At 46.0% G+C, this 19,634-nt stretch overlaps 1 protein-coding gene across 1 annotated transcript in view; it reads right to left on the minus strand.

Annotated features, from left to right (window-relative positions):
• The window catches only part of LOC144679584 (cAMP-regulated phosphoprotein 21-like), a 463,756-nt gene that overhangs the window by 67,453 nt on the left and 376,669 nt on the right, over positions 1-19,634 (minus strand). The window contains exons 18-20 of the mRNA XM_078540103.1: positions 18,693-18,920; positions 14,750-14,928; positions 11,056-11,304 (exon numbers count right to left, since the gene is read on the minus strand). Of these exons, the coding sequence (XP_078396229.1) occupies positions 11,056-11,304; positions 14,750-14,928; positions 18,693-18,920 (656 nt within the window). The remainder of the gene's footprint in view (positions 1-11,055; positions 11,305-14,749; positions 14,929-18,692; positions 18,921-19,634) is intronic.

Genomic DNA, 19,634 nt, shown 5'->3' on the forward strand with positions numbered 1-19,634 from the left:
AGTGGGCGGGCCAATTAAATAAGGAGACTCCTCACATACTGAAACAGTCTGTGCCCATAACCTGCAAGACCCGGGCAACGTTCAAGCTCGGGCTGATACGTGCCAAGTAACATTCACACGACACAAGTGCCAGGCAATGACCATCTCCAACAAGAGTGAATCCAACCATCTCGTCTTGATGTTCAATGGCATTACCAACGCTGAATCCCCCACTATCAACAACCTGGGTATTACCATTGGCCAGATACTGAACTGGTCCAGCCATATAAACACTCTGGCTGCAAGAGCAGGTCAGAGGCTGGGAATCCTACAGGGAGTAACTGACTTCCTGACTCTCCAAAGCCTGTCTACCATCTATAAGGCACAATTCAGGAGTGTGATGGAATACTCCCCACTTGCCTGGATGAGTGCAGCTCCCACAACACAAGAAGCTTCACACCATCCAGGTCAAAGCAGCCTGCTTAATTGGCACCCCATCCACCACCTTCAACATCCACTCCCTCCACCACTGACGCACAGTGACAGCAGCGTGTACCATCTACAAGATGCACTGCAGCAACTCACCAAGGCTCCTTTGACAGCACCTTCCAAACCTGTGGCCTCTGCCACAGAGAAGGACAAGGGCAGCAGCTGCATGGGAACACCACCACCTGCAAGTTGCCCTCCAAGTCACTCACCATCTTGACGTGCAACTATTTTGCCATTCTGTCACTGTGGCTGGGTCAAAATCCTGGAACTCCCTCCCTTACAGCACTGTGGGTGTACATTTACCAGAGGCAATGCAGCAGTTCAAGAAGGCGGCTCACCACCACCTTCTCAAGGGCGATTATGGGTGGGCAATAAAAATGCATCCCAACCCGCCATGGGAAATCTAAATTTTGCACATCGCCTAATTAAGTCACCCTGCATGCAACGTTTCCCACTCTTATGGGCACAATAAAATCCCCTCCAGCAACCCCCCCACCAACTCCAGAGAATGCACTTTCACATGATTCCTGTGCTCCCTCCAGCAGCGCAGATATAAACACATCAGTGGGTCCAGTGTCTCGGATAGGGAGAGTGGCGCATGGTGAACATTACATCATTTGTGAGGAGCAGCAGTTTCAGGATACAGGGACAGAGGTGAAGACTCCCTGTCGAAGCATGTAGGACACTTCAGGATCTTCTCAGCTGGACACAGATGCTGAACCCTGGGTGTCAGTCACTAAAAAAAACATATTTGTAGGGCAGCAATAAGGATGTGTGTGCTCCCATCAGAATTTCCAGAAGTGGTGCATGTCCTTGCGCAGAAAAAGGAGGATTCCATCTCTAGCATGAGTGCCATGATGTCTCAGATATTTGTGCTAATGATCATCCTCATTGAAAAATTGACCAACCTCATATAGAATCAGACGCAGCAGGCCACCAAGTACACACTGGGCAACACGCCCAATGGCCTGCATACTCTGGCTGACAGTTTACACTACATCAATCAATGGATCGGTGCCTCGCCCTGATGACTGAAGGCTACACTGATATCCAGTAAAATGCTCAGCTGCTCTTAGCAGAGAAATACAGGTGGATCCTGAGAGGGAAGATCAAGAAAGGGTTGATGACAATGGGAACTCTTCTCAAGGCATTCCCACTTCTTGACCTTTGCCCTCCACCTCCAACCCTGACAGAGCTGCACACACTGCGTCATGTCCTGATGACTGGATCTGCCCTTCACACGTGCAGGTAGGGCAGTCTTTGGCAGGGCCCTCAAAGGCTCCAAAGCCCAGAGGACATCCACCACAAGCATCTCATGTGTCAGAGCAGAGGAACAATCAGCCTGCCTCCAGCTTTGCTGAAGCCACAGGGGTAGCACCATGTAGGAGTAATAGAAACCGTACAAGGAAAATATCTTAGTTTCACAGTGATTCGCTTGGGTAATTGTTCAATTGATACTCTTTATTTGAATGAATGAGATTGTTGTCATGGCCTCAACTTTGTTGTATCCCTCACTGAGCCTGATCAGTTTCATTCTGGTGATTGGAATGAGCCACTTTAATGAGGAGGAGAGGCTGTGAATGTGATGGTTGGTTGGGTGACTAAAGCGGAGGTTTGGTGGGGGGTGGTGTGGCAGGGAGGTGTTTGCACAGGGATCTTGATGGGAAGCTTGCAATGTTGCAAGCACTTTCTGAAGCGAAGCATGCCTGAATGAGGGTGTCACGGGATTTTCTGGCAGACAGATCTGCAGCTACCACCGACAAATCAGTATGCTACTCCTAATCCTCTAAGGTCCATTACAGCTTCCTGTTGCACCAGCCTCAGTCCTCTCTGCAGTACCATGTTGTGACCACAATAATACTGGGGACCCTTGCTGGTCCATTTTGAAGGACTCCGACAGGTCTGTAAAAGCAGTACACCTCATTTCCAGCAAGCCAATGGCTTGTTCTATTTTCCTTGAGGTGACATGGCTCCTGTTGTATGCCTCCTGTACCTCTGTGGTTGGGTTCCTCACTGGGGTTATCAGCCAGTTCTCCCAGGAGCCAAACATTGAGGCTGTCTGGTGGAGAGAATACCTAAAAAACATGTGAATGCCAAAGATGGCAGCTCCCTGGACACCTGACAGAAGAATCCATTATGTTCCTGTGGTGATCATAGAGCAGCTGATCATTAAGGGAGTTGTCATTATTTGGATTAACAAATAAGCCTGGTTGGCCTGATGGCACCTTGATTGCCACAGGAGTGCAGCCTACCAACCCCAGTCCTGTGGAAATCCTGTGCATGAAGCAAAGCCGACAGCCCTCGATGCTTGATGGGCCTTATCTTTCTCAAAGTAAATATAGTTGGAAGCTCTTGCAAAAGATGCATCAGTGACCTCGCTAATGCAATTATGGGCTGCAGATTTTCAGGTCCTATAGATGACACCAGCTGATCCTTGGAAGGGCCCAGCCATGAAATTATTGAGCACTGTGGTCTCCTGCTCCCCTTTGGTGGAGGTCTTCTTTAATGAGGCTTCAGAGGTCTGCAACTGCCTGTCCTGAGAGGATGGGCCTTCTGAGGCACTGTTGTTCAGAGAGGTCAAGGAAGCTGACCCTTGACCTATATGCCCTATGCTGAGGGTATCGCCACCTTTGTAGTGCTGCACCTTGTCTATCCCCTCTGTTCCGTTCAGTACATATGGCCGTGGAGGAGTCAGTGACCTGCTGCCTATGTTGCTGTTGCTGCTGAGCTGGAACAAGCTGCAACTCCTCCTCAGAGGCCCAAGTAACGACAGAATAAGTTACCTCCATGTCACAGGGAGGTCTCACTGGCAATGAGATCAATTGCCCTCAAGTGGTATTTAAGGCACTTTATTGTAGATACAAAAGTTGCTGTTCTCAATGAAATCAGTGAATTTAGGATGAAAGAACTGCTTCTGTCAGCACAAGAAGCTGACACCTGGCTGATCACAGGCTTGCCGGTTTCAGCGTTTATACTGTTCACATCAGCTCAGTTTCACTCTATGATGAGTTTCACTTCCTGCAACCTAGAAAGGTGCAGACACAGCATGGAACCCATGCGCTATTAGGAAAGAAGGAGCCCAGGGTTAAAAAGCCTCTTAACTGCTTTTTCAATTGGCTCAATTACTTTGCCAACAGACCCTGTTTCCACTGGGCGCGGGAGAGAGAAGGGTGATATTGGGATCCTGACTCGACGCCAATTTCAGGGCATTTAACTCCCCACATGCACTGAAACCCACCACCACTTGGCAGGGAAAACCTCATCTGCGACTAACTGCTTGTGATACCTGAACAACTGCAATTTTTGTTTTAATATCCTGACACATTATCACATTTTGCACTGTGCTTCAGTACCTAACTGCACAACACCAAACTCTTGAAATGGTTCATTGTTTAAATATGCAACATGGAGTGGCTCTTAGTCCATATGGGCCAGGAACATCACAGTTCGGAGGTGGGACCTCCTCCCAAATGATGGTGGAAGTCCCACCTTGAGCCAATTAACGACTCGCCAATTGGTGCAAGCGATCCAGCCAAACTGAGGCATGCTCGCCCTCCAACTTCTCAGCTGGCCAGGGCTGCTGCCTCTGTGCAAAATTCCAGCCCATGTCAAGATTTCAAAGGGTTAAGATAAACTGAATCATCATAAATTCTTTGATACAACCACAAACTCTATAGCAAGAGGCAGAGTTTTCAAACATTTATTTCTGAGTTACAGGCATGGAGGAGATGAGATCAGCTGCAGGATTTGACTGCTAAAAGTCAAGGTGGAGCCTATCCAGGATCAACCTTTCTTCCCATATTCCCTGGCCTTTCTCAAGCACCTATTGTTAGTGGATATTTCAACAACAGGAGTTCTACTCATGCTCTCCGGCTACATTCTGGGGAGACACCCTCATTTACTTAATTTACAGAGCCTTCAGTAGTGTGTAGCTGTGTTCCTAACATGCTCTGTTATGTTGAGCTACATTTTGTGCAATCAGTGCTTTGGATGTTTTGTAAGTCTCCATCCCTGCTTCCAATAACACTGAGCAGCTACTCACCATATTGGATGCTTATCCACCCATCTAGTGCCCAAAAGAACAGACACAGTATGATCAAACTTCAGGTCAGCATCTTTTGAAAAATCCAGAGAAACAAGATAACAAGCACAGAAGTGTCAGAGCCATGAGGGAACCATGGTTTGGAAGTGGGAACTATATGAAAGGTAAGTACAAAACCTGTTGCCAACTTCCTATGTCATAATGAAATGTTGTACCATAAGTTATATATTTTTTAAAAGAATGAGTGAGGGCTTTGCTTTGAAAAGTGAAGTTACCATTAAAATAATGTGATTGCCAGGTTATCATTTCTGATATCTGTCCATCTGCAAAGGGAATGAAAAGCATTGTGAAAGTGGAGAAGTCTTCAGATAAATTAGAGTACTTTATCCATGGATATAGTGTTATTCTGCATTGTACAATAGTTAAATCCAGATCTGATGATGTGAAATGTGCCCACGGCTTTGGTTTTTCCCCTTTAGGTTTAGCTCAGCCATCTGTGTGGCTGTTTTAAAGCTCTGACAGATGGCTGAACTGGTTATGTTCAAAGGCATTAATGGGTTAAACTCCAGAGGGTTTTTTGACACAGTTGTTCAATGGAATCTCATTATAAATGCTTGGCTGAGTTCCAAACACACTGATGGATTCAGCAATCAAGGGGATGTGAGTTTGTTTATTTTGACAGATTTATGAGCTTTTAAATTCTTTTTACAGGATGTGGGCATCGCCGCCAGGATCAGCAGTTATTTCCCATCCCTAATTGCCCTTGAAAGTGGTGGTGAGCTGCCTTCTTGAACCGCTGCATTCCCTGCAGTGTAGGTGCATCCACAGTGCTGTTAGGGAGGGAGTTCCAGGAATTTGACTCAGCGACAGTGAAGGAACAGCGATATATTTTCAAGTCAGGATGGTGAGTGGCTTGGAGGCGAACTTCTAGGTGGTTGTGTTCCCATGTATCTGCAGCCCTGGTCCATCTAGATGGTAACATTCGTGGGTTTGGAAGGTGCTGCCTAAGAAGCCTTGGTGAGTTTCTGCAGTGCATTTTGTAAATGGTACATACTTACATACTGCTTCCACTGTTCATCGGTGGTGGAGGAATTGAATGTTTGTTTGTGGATGGGGTGACAATCAAGCGGGCTGCTTTGACCTGGATGGTGTCAAGCTCCTTGAGTGTTGTTGGAGCTGCACTCATCCAGGCAAGTGGGGAATATTCCATCGCACTCCTGACTTGTACCTTGTAGGGGATTCCTAGCCTCTGACCTGGTCTTGTAGCCACAATATTTATATGGCTAGTCCAGTTCCGTTTCTGGTCAATGGTAACCCCCAGTATGTTGACAGTGGGGGAATTCAGTGATGGCAATGCCATTGAATGTCAAGGGGCGATGGTTAGATTCTTTCTTGTTGGAGATAGTCATTGTCCGGTACTTCTCTGGCATGAATGTTACTTGCCACATGTCGGCCGAAGCCTGGATATTGTCCAGGTCTTGCTGCATTTGGACATAGACTGCTTCAGTACCTGAGGAGTTGTGAATGCTGCTGAACATTGTGCAATCATCAGCGAACATTCCACTTCTGACTTTATGATGGAAGAAAGATCATTGATGAAGTAGCTGAAGATGGCTGGGCCTAGGACACTAGCCTGAGGAACTCCTGCAGTGATGTCCTGGAACTGAGATGACTGATCTCCAACAACCAGAAGCATCTTCCTTTGTGCTAGGTATGACTCCAACCAGCGGAGAGTTTTCCCCCGATTCCCATTGACTCCAGTTTTATAAGGGCTCCTTGATGCCACACTTAGCCAAATGCGGCCTTGATATCAAGGGCAGTCACTCTCACCTCACCTCTGGAGTTCAGCTCTTTTGTCCATGTTTGAACCAAGTCTGTAATGAGGTCAGGAGCTGAGTGGCCCTGGCGGAACCCAAACTGAGCATCAGTGAGCAGGTTATTGCTAAGCAAGTGCCGCTTGATAGCGCTGTTGACGACCCCTTCCATCACTTTACTAATAATGGAGAGTAGACTGATGGGGTGGTAATTGGCCAGTGGGACAGGACATATCCAAGCATGGTGATGGTGGTGTCTGAGATGGGATCTGATCTGTAAGGTATGATTCTGTGAGTATGACTATGTCAGACTAGTCTGTGAGACAGCTCTCCCAATTTTGGCACAAGCCCCCAGATGTAAGTAAGGAGGACTTTGCCATTGTCATTTCCGGTGCCTCGATCAATCCATCCTTTTTATTAACTTTTTAGCGGTTTTGATACAACTGAGTAGCTTGCTAGGACATTTCAGAATGCATTGAAGATTACTGTGGATCTGGAGTCACATGTAGGCCAGACCAGGTGGGGGTGACAGATTTCCTTCCCTAAAGGGCATTAGTGAACCAGATGGGTTTTTACAACACTCGTTTCATGGTTATCATTAGACCTTTAATTAGATTTTTATTGACTTCAAATTCAAAACATCTGCCATGATGGGGTTCAAACCCAGGTCCTCAGAGCATTACTTTGAATCTCTGGATTACCAGTCCAGTGACAATACCATTAAGCCACTGCCTCGCCCTTGCCAACTGATGGCCTTGCCAGCGATCTGCAGTTCTGAAGAATGGATAAAATAAAAACATGGGAAAATTTGGAGTTGAGAGGGAAACATTTTGTTAGTGAAATTCTTTAAACCAAAAGGTGCTAGTTGCTTCCATTTCTCCTCTCCCTGTATTTTGTGTATTTTATTTTCCTTTGTTATATTTTTCTGTCTGTTCCCATGTAGTATCGCATATTCACCCCTAACAGTCAAACTTGGATCCAGCCTTGGTTAAAAATTATGAATCTCACAAATCAACGAAAATATGGGCATGAGATACACATTCTTATTCTTATACCCATGCTGATATTACAGTAAGGTGTCAAGACATTCATCCAGCTGCAGTAACCTTGTGTGCGTGCATTATGAAGATGAGATTGGGGATGATAGCATATAACTAATTTTATAATTGCTACATCAATTAATGAAAGGGGTACTTTTCAATTGATAGCAGACACAAAGTGTGGAATTGTTCCAGATTTGCACTAAGTGCGGGAGCGGGTGGGGAAAATGATGTTTTACCTGCCGGCCACAATGGCAGCTTCCAATGCCGTTATACCCAAACCTGCCACATTAATTATGCATTCCCGGGAAACATGCTGTTTCGATGGCAGGCTCTCATTCACCTGCCACACCATCACCTCAATGCGTCCCCCAAGCAACTTTTCAACAGCGTGGATGCCCGCCGTGATGTAATCTACCCCTGCTCTGACCATAGAAGGGGCAGCACCATCACCAATCCAGCATGGGGTGCAGTGACAGCGGTGGTCAGCGCCAATGCTCTGCAAAAGAGGACAGCCACCCAGTGCTGCTACAGGATGAATGGTCTCATCCATTCCACCAAGGTAATTCACTCTTATCACTCTCAACTCACACACATCACAATCCAGCACACATCCACAAGGATCTCAAACCTCATGGGACAACACCACTAACTCTTACACACACCCTTTCATCTCCATCAGGCTCATGTCCTCTCGAGCTCGCGTCCTCATCCTGTCCATGGCTCCGCTCATCACACAAACATTTCACACAGTGCCATGTGTCCGACTCACACTCTCTCCAACTGTTTTCATGCAGGAGAAGCTGGCTCACAACAGCAGGGAGAGGACCCAGACCATGGGTGTAGTGGCCCATATTAGGTCCCTCACTCACTTTAAGGAGTGTGCCATTGTGCGGACTGGTGAGGACGTGGACCTCGCCTGCAGCGATGGTGAGGTCGGTGGCGAACATCCTCATGAGGATCCTGCACCACATCATCCTCCTTTCTCAAAGCAAATGTGAGTGCTCTCTCTCCTGATTTTGACTCTGCTGCCTTGCACTAATTATCTCTACTTTGGTTCACAGGGAGCTCTGCCAAGCAACCGACATCCTCAGCCCCATCCATGTCCTCACCTCCAGCCAAGAGGACTCTTCCTCCATTGACAAGCTGGAAATAAGCAGCCTGGAAGACCTGTCACAGCGCTTACCCACACCCTCCACCAGCACAGAGACACACACCTCGGTGGAGCCAAGATCTAGAGCAGGCCCGGGTTCACCATCTGGTGGTCATCGCACGGACACGTATCCGCAGCAGCAGGAGGCAGGTTCAGCTGAGTTCTACAGAAATTGGAGGATTGCTGGGGAAGATACATTTGTCAGGTCCGAGTCAGATGACGAACTCTGGATTTGGCCTTCCAACTCACCCTGGAGAGTCAGCAGAAGGCATGGGAACATCACGCAGAGCTGTTGGAGTTGTGGCTTGCAGGTCAGAGGAGTGTGCTCTCTGATGAAGTGGTGCCCAGGTATGTGCATATGGAAGGCTCCATGAGGAGGATGGCAGATGCCACGGAGACCCTGATCCAGCAAAACATGGAGGTGTGCGCAGACCTGCACTCCATCGCCGGAGCCATGAGTGAGTTCCTGCAGTGGCAACACAAGAGGGAAATGGGGCACCTCGATGTCCCTCCAGGTTCTCCTTCCCCTCAAAGAGTCAGGCTGGGGCTCCCAGGCACCCGAAGAGAAGAGGAGTGGCACCTGGACACCCCTGAGTCAACCACTCAGAAATCTCAGAGGTTGTCTTCTCCCTCTGAGTCCCCTTTGCCTGTGAGCCCCTCAACCTCATCCTCTGTCACCGCAGAAGAAGCAGATGGCCCACAAGTGATTCTGGAGGGAGAAGTGTGTGTCTGTGTGTGTGGCAGGGCCTTTTGTAGCCTTGTGCAAGCACTCTCCCACACACACGGATCCTTCCCGCATCACACTCATCTCAATGTCCTGAGCATTTTCAGTGCTGCCTGCTGGGGTTCTCTTTCAGTTGTCCATCTGAGCTGACCTGCATCTCCGCTTACCCACTGATCACACTCCCATGCAGCACCTGATCTCGCCCACAGCGACTGTCGTTTCACTTTCGATTTAGACAGCATGGTCTGGATTTGCTTTTTCATGCACTCCCCTGTCTTTTCTCCTCCCCCAGACACCCATTTCCTTCCCCATCACTGTTGACACCCCCCCCACCCCACCCCCCCCTACCCCCCGGCATTACCTTCCACCTCCCTTCTGTGACCTACCAGCCACAACCCCTTTCCTTCAGGAATATCCTGGTGAACATGCACATTCTGTTCCTTCCAGAAAATCCCACCCCATACACACTCCCCTCCCAACCTTCTCCTTTCCACTCCCAAGGTCCCTGACTGTCTTTGAGTCTGCATCAACCATCCTCACCGCACCTTCTACCGCTACCAACGAACACTCACCCTCTCATCCTACCACCTCACTCTCCCATCATCATTCTCTCCATCCCCTTGTATCACACCCACCCTCAGTTCGCTCCCAAGGAGGCAGTCATGGACTCATCAGAGCCCTCCCTTGCACGTTCACCTGGACACCACACCCCCTGGACCCCTTCCCCCTCACCCTTAGTCCTCCACGCCCCCCGCTTCGACCCTCCCCATTCCTGAATCCTTCAGACATCCTTACTTCTTCCTCCAGCCTTACTCCTTCTCCCTTCCTGACTCCATCCCTCACCCCCCTCTTCCTCTGGCCCCAAATTACTTCCCTTACTCCGTCCCCTCCGACACATTTGTTTCCCCCCTTCCGAACCTCGCTCCCCCCAACAGCTTTGTTCCCCCCTCCCAACCTCACCCCAAGCTGATACCTCTTCCTCTCCCAGATGATCCTAGACCTTCCTCTCCCACCCCCCTGGTACACCTTCCCAAACACAGTTGAACCTTCCTCTCCACCCCTCGACAATCATCCATTGTGGGCAGACCCTTAACGGTGAATTTCCACCTTCCGTGAGCTGCTTTGCAGGAGGGCCATGTCCATGAGAATCCACCCAGCCATGCCACGAACGTTCCTCCAGTGTGCCATTGTTGTCGGGCTCCAGCATCTTCTGCTCCTCGGATGTCCGCGATGTGAGCAAGGCCCTGACGGTAAGTCCCGACTTCTGCATGTCACAGTTGTCGAGACGTGTTCAACACTGGCAGCAAATCACGCTGATGTGGATGGGTGATCCAGTGTGGGGGGGGGATTGGGGCTGGATGATTCCGGCAGGCTGGCCTTATAATAATATGCAGATCTATTATAATGAGGTTCTCAACATCCGATGGCGGGAAATGTGGCCCGCCATTGACGGGCTGAGCGGACGATTGCAAACTGGCTTCATGGCATCCTGAAATCAATTACTGGCTTTCTCTTCACACCACCGAACACACCCAACGTCAGCGGGCACAAAAAATTCTGCCCTAAGATTCAGCAAGATATCCGGTCTATTACATTACAGAGAGCATGCTCCAAGATGTGACTAACTTTGTTTTAGATTTTTCACATAGTATTTTCTCTATCATTTCAGAAAATAGTATAAATGGTGGTAACCACTATGTCTACACTTTTTCTATTTGGAATTACATGTCATATAATCATGCATCTGCATTTGAGATTCAGTACTTGCTTCCCTTTATTTAAGCAGGTATTCTAGTACCATTTTATTTGCATACCTGTGCAGGTGGCTGCTGTACATATCCTTGTGGCGGCTGTAGCACTTGCTGAGATATGGGCTGTCCAGATCCAGTAAAACTCCCTGGAGGAAGCTGTTGGCTTGGTGATGCCATGATGTAGCTAGTTTGTTGGGGTGGCTGAGGCAAGATTGGTGATGGATAGACAGAACCAGAAGGTTGCTCAGGTGTATCTCCTGATGACTGTCGACTTAAGCTCATCTGATTAAACTGGGAAGCCAAGTCTTCTCGCTGTGATGCAGACAAAAAAATAATGAATACTGGTTGCTGAATAATACATCTGAGTGAAATAATAATATAAAAACATTGATGAAAAAATGTATTGCATGCAACACAAGCATCACTACAAAGGCACCACAAGACACAACACACTCATAATAAATCATGCTCTGTTTGGCTCCATGTTAAGGTTAGAAACCACTATAAAATTATAACAATGAAAGAAGTTCTGAATTTAGTAACTAATTTTCTGAGCCTAAATGTGTCCTGATCTGACATTTATACACAAACTCTTCAATTAGGGATTGCTGGATAGTGATCAAAGGTGCGAAACTTGGTTAATTTGCTCTTCTTTAGTCCAAGGCCAATGGTAATAATCATACCACTGCCCCTGCTCTGATTAACTAGCTCAGTGCATAACTTGTAACTCTGTATGGATAGTCTATGCAATGGATAAGATCACAAGGGTAGATCTTGACCTTGTGTCATAGTGTAAAACAAATGGCAGTGGCGCAGCAGCCCATTTTACATCTCTCTCCATTTTTATTTCTGTTGAAGTCAATGTAAGTATAAATTGGGAGAGATGTAAAGCGGGCTGCTTATTCACTACTGTGTCTTTTTACATTATCGTACAAAGTCAAAATCTACCCCTTAGGGTAACGTGAGAGCATATGTCTAATCTTTAAACTTGATGTCAAGTCCATTTCATTGAACACAAATTTTTCAGTTGATAGACTTTTAAGGAAAAGGAGCAGGGTCTTCTATACATAGTTGCTTAGAGAAATTAAAATGCCACAAAATGTCTAATTTCTGGCATCACAATAGCATAAAATGCAACAATTCAGTGAAAATAACTGCACTGATTGTGAAAACTTTTACTGAGATGGAAGTTTTGAAATTGCAAACCACTGTAAATATCATTTTTCTGCTTCGACCTCAACACACAGTCAAACAAGGTTCTCTCACACACGACAAATATTTCAGCAAGTAATACAGATTTACCCTCAGCCATGAACTGCCAACTACAGTTAATGCAGTGAACAATCACCACTGAAAGTGAAGCAAAGCACACAAAAACATACTGCAGTTACATGGATACACATGTTGCAAATGTTCGAATTACTGTGTAAAAGGGAGAAAATGAAACTGATTAAGTACCACAGGAAACTGCTGCGTTGGTGAAACTGGCAGTAGATGCTGGGGAGGGTAAGAAACCGTTGGGTATTGCACAGACTGGGAAGAAGGCTGCATAGGCTGCACAGGCTGAGAAAGGAATTAATCACTAAAGTCAGATGTAGAAGATACAATTCAGAGATATACAAAGAATAGAAAATCAAAGGAAACAAGAAATCACAAATAACAGTGTTAAGATATGAAGAAATTATAGCTCTTTGTATTGATTAGTATGCATTATTATATAAGCCACATATTTCAATAAAGTCATCAAACAATCTGGTCACTATTTAATGATAGAGCAAAACTGCAGCTTCATTTAGAACAAGAAAGCCGAAAGAGATTAAATAAGAAAAAGAGAAAAAAAAAAGCCTCATTCAAAATATTTAATTTTATTTGAATTTGATTCAGATGGAGTCGTACAGTAAACAAAATTGGTCCTAAATCATCACTGACATCTAAAGCAATGTGATTCTGGTGTGTGTAAGAGATCCAGGGTGGAAATTCACCTTGGACGATGGCACAAAACACATTGTGGCAGATATACCACTTATCATACAGAGTGCCTGATATTCAGTCCCACTGCAGCCAATAGAATTAAATAATAGGCTTTGCTCATAAAGAGTGGCAGATCCGACATTGCCCGTTCTGCACCACTGGTCGAGATGAATTTCTACCTCTGAAAGTTTGTTTAAAAACACAGGCCACCAAGTTGGTATGAAAATGCCATACATATGCACTCACATTTGGCACAGTACGCATTGAAAGTCACCTTGGTGGGGGTGGGTGTATATAGTGTGGGCAGATTGTGACATCAGTCAATGCATAAAGTTGATTTGATGCCAGGGCACTCATTTTTGACTCTGCTGTCCAGTTAACACCCTCTCTTAAATACATGCAACTGGACATGAGATCAGCAGCAGCAAGAGTTATTCAAAGTAATCATTAACCATGTTCAGATTAGGTGCTGATTAATTTCTACCGGCTCTGTTTGATTTTGTAGAGGCGCTTTGTGGTTTCCAGAGTTGTTTAAATTTGGTGAAGTCGAGTGTGAGTAGCTGCATATGGAAAAGGTCTTGCTTCTGACTTCAAAGATTTTGCTCAGGCCACTTGCTCCCAGTCATGGGTGCTACAGTTACTATCTCCCTTTCTCTGCACCATGAAAGGACAAGCTGCTCACAGGCGGAGGAGGTGAAAGGGGACAAGGTCTCTCAACCGGAGGCCTTTTCCACCAAGAGTCTTCTGGGGAGCATCTCTCTTACCTCTACCTAAGAGAGAGGCAGAGTGCCTGTTAGCTGCATTTTATGAAGGAGGTGTTCACAAAACTCTGCTGCCTTTTGTCAGCAGACTTGCAGCCTCAGAGCAGTGCAGGAACAGTGCTGCTAGAAGCTGTGAAGATGACGATGGCCTTGAATTTCTTCATATTGGGATCCTTCCAGGCTGCAGCAAATGACATCTGCCAGTTTGCTGAATCAGGGAGGTGACAGATTCTCTTTATGCAAGGAAGGGGGAATTCATAATATTCTCTCTGACATGCAGGCGAAGTGTACAAGTGACTTTCTTAGGATAGCAGGTTTCTCCATGGAGCAAGAAACCATTGACTGCAAACACATGGCTTAGGAGGCTTCACATTTAAATACGAGATGGGCCACAACATCAAACTTGATAAATGTGTCGTCTGTGTGCAACTGTGCTTAGCACATCTTGCTGGTGAATGCCTGCTATCCTGGCAGCAGTCATGGGCCAATCTGCTGTTCCCTCAGTATTTCAGCCATCTTGTTAAACCAGAGGGTGGCCGCTGGATGGCACGAGTTGTCCATTTAACAATTATCTCGGCTCCGCAACCCAACCACACATAGCCAGCAGGCATACAATAGGAGCCATGCTGCCACACAAAACATCATGGAGCACACCATTTGAGTACTGGAGTAATAGTTTTGCTGCCTGGACCACTCTGGAGGACCCCTGCAGTACTGACTAGAGCTTGTGCCCTGATTCATGGTGTATCGCCACAGTCTGCCACTCCAGGGTGTGGGGGCACAGCACTTGCCACCAGGGATGTGGTGCGTAGCTTTGCAATCACCATCCTCTGTTTTCTGGCCAAATCAAATATTTCCCCTACGATTCTCACCACGCTGTTACTCTGCACATGAAAGTCCCACCAAGATAAGGAATCTTGTTTGGAGGGTGAGGGTGTAGGTACAGTATCCATTGGTTGATGAAAGTCACCTTGGTGGGGGTGGATGTATATAGTGTGGGCAGGTATACAAAGTGCTTGACTTACCTGTGGAACCAGGTGACTGGGCATCTGCTGCTGCTGTTGCTGCTGCTGTTGCTGCTGCTGCTGTGGCTGTGAAGCAGGCTGCTGTTGGGCCTGACCAGGCAGCTGATTTCGAATTGATTGTGGGCCACCAGGGGGATTGTAAATCGCGGGTGTACCATCAGGATTCACAAAGGGTTGACCTGCAAAAGACCCAAGAAAGTCAATAAATCTAACACTGGGAATTGTTTGAAACCTTTTTGAAAGTACATACAATAAAATATATACTAATTCAGACTGTATAGATTTATTATTACACATACTTTACTACAAAAAATGACATTTCTTCTCTTTCCAAACATATGCAAATTGGAGATGATCAATCAAAATCAGCACTATGGGCAGAATTTAATGCCCTCAGTGATGAGTTTAGAGGTGGATGGGGGTTGTGTATCAGGAACCCTGCTGCCTTCCTGCCTCCGCCTGACTAAGTCCAGGGCAGGAAGGCTTATGGATGGCCTGCACGTCTGAGCACTAATCAAGGCCTGTAATTGGGCAATTATTGCCTACTTAAGGGTCTCATTCCACCACTGCTGATATTCAACTAGTAGTGGGAGGGGAGCTGTAAAGGCATCCAGTGGGGATTCCCCCATTGAAGGGCAGGGACCCAGCACTGGGAAGGGGGGAGGGCCCGCTGAGAACCATGTCCCTGCCCTTTCTTCTGACCCTCTCCCTGTGACCCCCATCCTACCCTCAATCACCTGTGGCCTAGGTCCCTTGTTAATCCTAAATCTCTGGTGGTTGTGTTACCGGCAGCAGCCACAGCTCCCGGTGGCACTGATGGGCAATGGAGAGTTGCCGGCCTCTGATTAGCCGGCAGTTCTTCATGGGTAGGATTTCTGTGATGGTGGTCCTAAATCCTGGGAAGGCCCGCCACTGACCAGTTAAGTGCCTGATGGGCACTTAAATCTGGTAGGCCTTCCCCAACGGAGGCAATGCTAGGCTCCTGCCTGTTCTCCAGCCAGAGTGAGATCTGTGTTGCCAACATCAAATTCCGCCCAAAGTTTAATGGAAGACCACAAGGCAAAGGATCACACATTTCAATTTATTAATTATAAAGTAACAACCAAATAATGAACTCTAGGAAAAATGCAGTACTCCTGAGCTCTCAATGTGGAGCTACAACTAAAGGCTATCTAAGGTATCAATTAGTGCTTGTGTTTTAGAGTCTATTTCTGATCATTTGAGTGCAGCTCTTCACTGTACTAGGTCAAAATGTGATGTACCATCCTAGTCATGTCTTAAATGTCCTGTTACCATGCTTCAGTGCTGTCATGACTGTCTATGTCGCTCCATATCGCTTGATAGAAAACACATTTATTGTGTTGCAACAAGTCTCTGACAGCTTTTCCTTCCCTCCCACAAGCAATCACCACAAGATGCTTAATCTAACTGCCAGCTCAGAAACTGCAAAACCTCTGCTGTTACATCATATTATGAGAGATGTGATATGATTCAATCTACAGACATTTTTAAATAACAAAATTTAATTTGGAGCTGGTGTAGACCTCAAATGTGGCCCCACAAAATTGATCCCAAAAAGGTACTTGCACAGCCCGATAATTTTGCAGAAATAAATTGTGAAAAGAAAAATAGTTTTCAGCGTTCTTGTCACATTACACATTCTGTATATTACAAAAATGTATCCAATCAATAACTCATTTTATTTTCTTGTTTGCAGCTTTTTCTCTTTTCTGATCTCCCTTGGTTGTGCAAGTCTGAGATTTTGTCTTTATGGGTCATGTAAGTGCACATCATGAAAACTTGGAAGCCCCATGTAAAGGTTAGATCTAGGCTCTCATTATTTACAGGTATGTGAAGTTACTGATACCAGTAGAACTTATTTTGATTTAGGATTGGGAGTCAAATATAGATTTGGGTTGCAAATAATTGTACCAATGCACACAGATACAATTAATTCTTTATTTTCAAGCCATGTGGCTTGAATTTTAGGCCCCACCACAATTGAGATCAGAGGCGGGCAGGAGCTACAAAAAGCCCCATCAGCCGACATGCCAGTCCTCCGACTCTATCCAGCCTCCAGGACATTTTTTCAGAGGGGTGAAATGGGGAGCATGGGGCAGCAGTTATCTGATCAGGCTCATTATGGCCAATTAAAGGAGGCTAACTGGGATTTTCCAGCCAGCCTCCATGTTCCTGCAGGTGGCAGGGAGGGGCCAGTTTAGGTGCCTGCGTGGTGGCGCATCGAGGGCCCAGTGCTGCAGGCAGGCCAAGAGGCCCTCCCTGTATGCCTGGATGCAACAGCTTCCTTGTAGAGGGTATGCTTTTTTGCCCCCCTTCCCACGCTGGTTACATGGCTGCAAAACCCATTTTTGTACTTAAACAAAAATTGCTGGAAAAACTCAGTAGGTCTAACAGCAACTATGGAGAGAAGGACAGATGCTGTCAGACCTGCTGAGTTTTTCCAGCAATTTTTGTTTTTGTTTCAGATTTCCAGCATCTGCAGTATTTTGCTTTTATCCATGTTTGTACTTAGCTGGAAGGCCTCTGACCCTCCAGCTTTGAGAGCCTAACAATTGTCTTTGATTGAGTGACGAGCCCCACCTACCACTGTGCCACCCCACCACCTCTGGCCATTACTTACTCACCCGGTGTGGGGGGGCGTGGAGGGGAATCAAAATGAATTACTGTTCCTACATGGTGTGGGCTTCTGACCCAGTCTGACAGTGGGGTTCAGAAGCCCACGGGGAAAATCCTTCCAATACATTCTGTGTTCCTTTTTATGCAATGCTTTGATGTTTTGCTATTGCTAATTGGATTATTTAAGGAAGCAGAGCTGTTTCAGAGCATGGGCAGTCCTCTGCAGCACTGACTGAAGGGATGGAAGATGTGAACCTGAGGCGCCACGCTGTCACTGTTGGCAGGAGGGTGTAATTACAATATGACTGGTTTACATAGGAAATTTCTGTTATAAATGTGCATATCGGATACTATAATGGGAAAACGTTGATGCTGAAGTGATAATAATGTGACATCAGTAGATAAGGTTTTGTAGACAAGGTGCACAAAAAGAAGATTTTAATATCTTGTGGAGCAGTGAAGGGTGTTCAGGAATTGATGCTGACGCTGTGAGGTCAGTCGAAATGGGCCACTCACACTTGAAGCTCAGGTCTCCTTTTCCATACGTAATTCATCTGTTTTTTTTTCTGTTTCTGCTGTACAGGGGTAAGCAGTGAGGGCGGAAAATTGGATTGAGTGCTGCTTGATCTCTGCCCGCTTGTGCAATAATCTTGATCATCCATCATCTCTGCTGTCAGGCATACACAACCAAACATTGGCAGGTACATATAAGTGAAGCAATCACTAACACTTGATAGGCTGCAGTGAAACTGGGTGTAATTCAACCTGTATTCAACACAGACAGCATTGCTAGGGGTTTCAAAATGTAGGAGAACATTTAGTAGCCACAGCAGGAACTTAAACAAATAACAAGCCAGTTGTTTGCTAGTTCCAATTGCTTTGTTATAGAATCCTCATTAAAGCACGTTTTTTTCCCTGTTTGGAAGGTTAGATAGCCCTTTAAGCCCTGTGGGTGTTTGATTCCAGCAGCAGCACACCTTTTCCTATTCTCCATTCCTGTACCCCTCATCCCCACCAAATTAAAAGATACACTTAAGCTCAGACATATTGCAAAAACACAATTCTAATATGAGATATGCCAAGGGAGCATCCATTACTATCATTTTCTCAAGAGAATCGAGAGAGGGGTTTAAGACACATATGTATACATACATAAAATATGGTTACATTTTATTTAGAGAGAGTTTTTAATTAGTTAATAAATGGACTGTTACACTTTACATTCTTATGAAAAAGGACAGTTATGGATGGTCCCTAATTTCTCAGATTTTTATTAGCCTTGAGCTATAGTAACAGTTGCACTAACCTGTGTGTGGGTTTAACAGAATACTGCCAGGTGGTATACCTGTAGCTTCCAAAGGAAGCAAAATGTAGCTGGTGTTGGTAGGTGCCACCTGTCCACCCATTCCACCATCTGGGTAAGAGACTGAGCCCGTAGAGCTGACTGATGCCGGGACAACATTTGCACTCTGTAGTGGCTGATGGTTCCGTGACAATGAACCTGAGGAGCCTGCGCTACTGGAAGACTCTGAACCTGGAGAATGCCAAACAATTGTCAAAATTTAATTGTCAGAAGCACATCTTGCTGCATATGTATTAATAACTTCCTCCCTAGCAGCGTTAAACATTTTCCCAAAACTGAATGATAAAGCCTCACTCTCATGTATTTTTAATGCATCAGGGGGGGTTAATTTTTCATAGAAACAGGAGAGGACCATTCAGCCTCTAGGCTATTCCGCCATTAAATGAAATCATGATTAACCTGCAACCTAATTCCATGTACCTGCCTTTGTCCCAAATTCTTTAATACTCTTAGATGGCAAAAAGCTAACAATCCCAGTTTTAAAAATAACAATTGATCTGGCATCAATTGCTGTTTGTAGACAAGAATTCCAAACCTCTCTACCACCCTTTGTGTGCCAAGCTAATTTCACTCCTGAAACATCTGCCTCTAATTTTTAGACTATTCTTCATAGTCTTCGAGTCCCCAGCCAGCAGAAATAGTTTCTCTCTATCTTACCTGTTTCCCTTAACTTGAAAAACTTTGATTAAAGTACTTTGACCTTCTAAATTCCAGGGAATACCATCTGAGTTTGTGTAATCTCTCCTTGAAATTCAACCCTTGGACTCCAGGGCCAGACCCTTTGGATCAGCATGCAGGGGTGGGCCAACACGTAAAATGCCACACGGTGATGTCGGGCATGTGTCCTGACGTCACCGCGCGTCATTCAGATATTCAGTTCGGCAG

This window comes from Cetorhinus maximus, chromosome 4 (genome assembly GCF_964194155.1).
Source record: "Cetorhinus maximus chromosome 4, sCetMax3.hap1.1, whole genome shotgun sequence".
NCBI classification, from domain to species: Eukaryota; Metazoa; Chordata; class Chondrichthyes; order Lamniformes; family Cetorhinidae; genus Cetorhinus; species Cetorhinus maximus.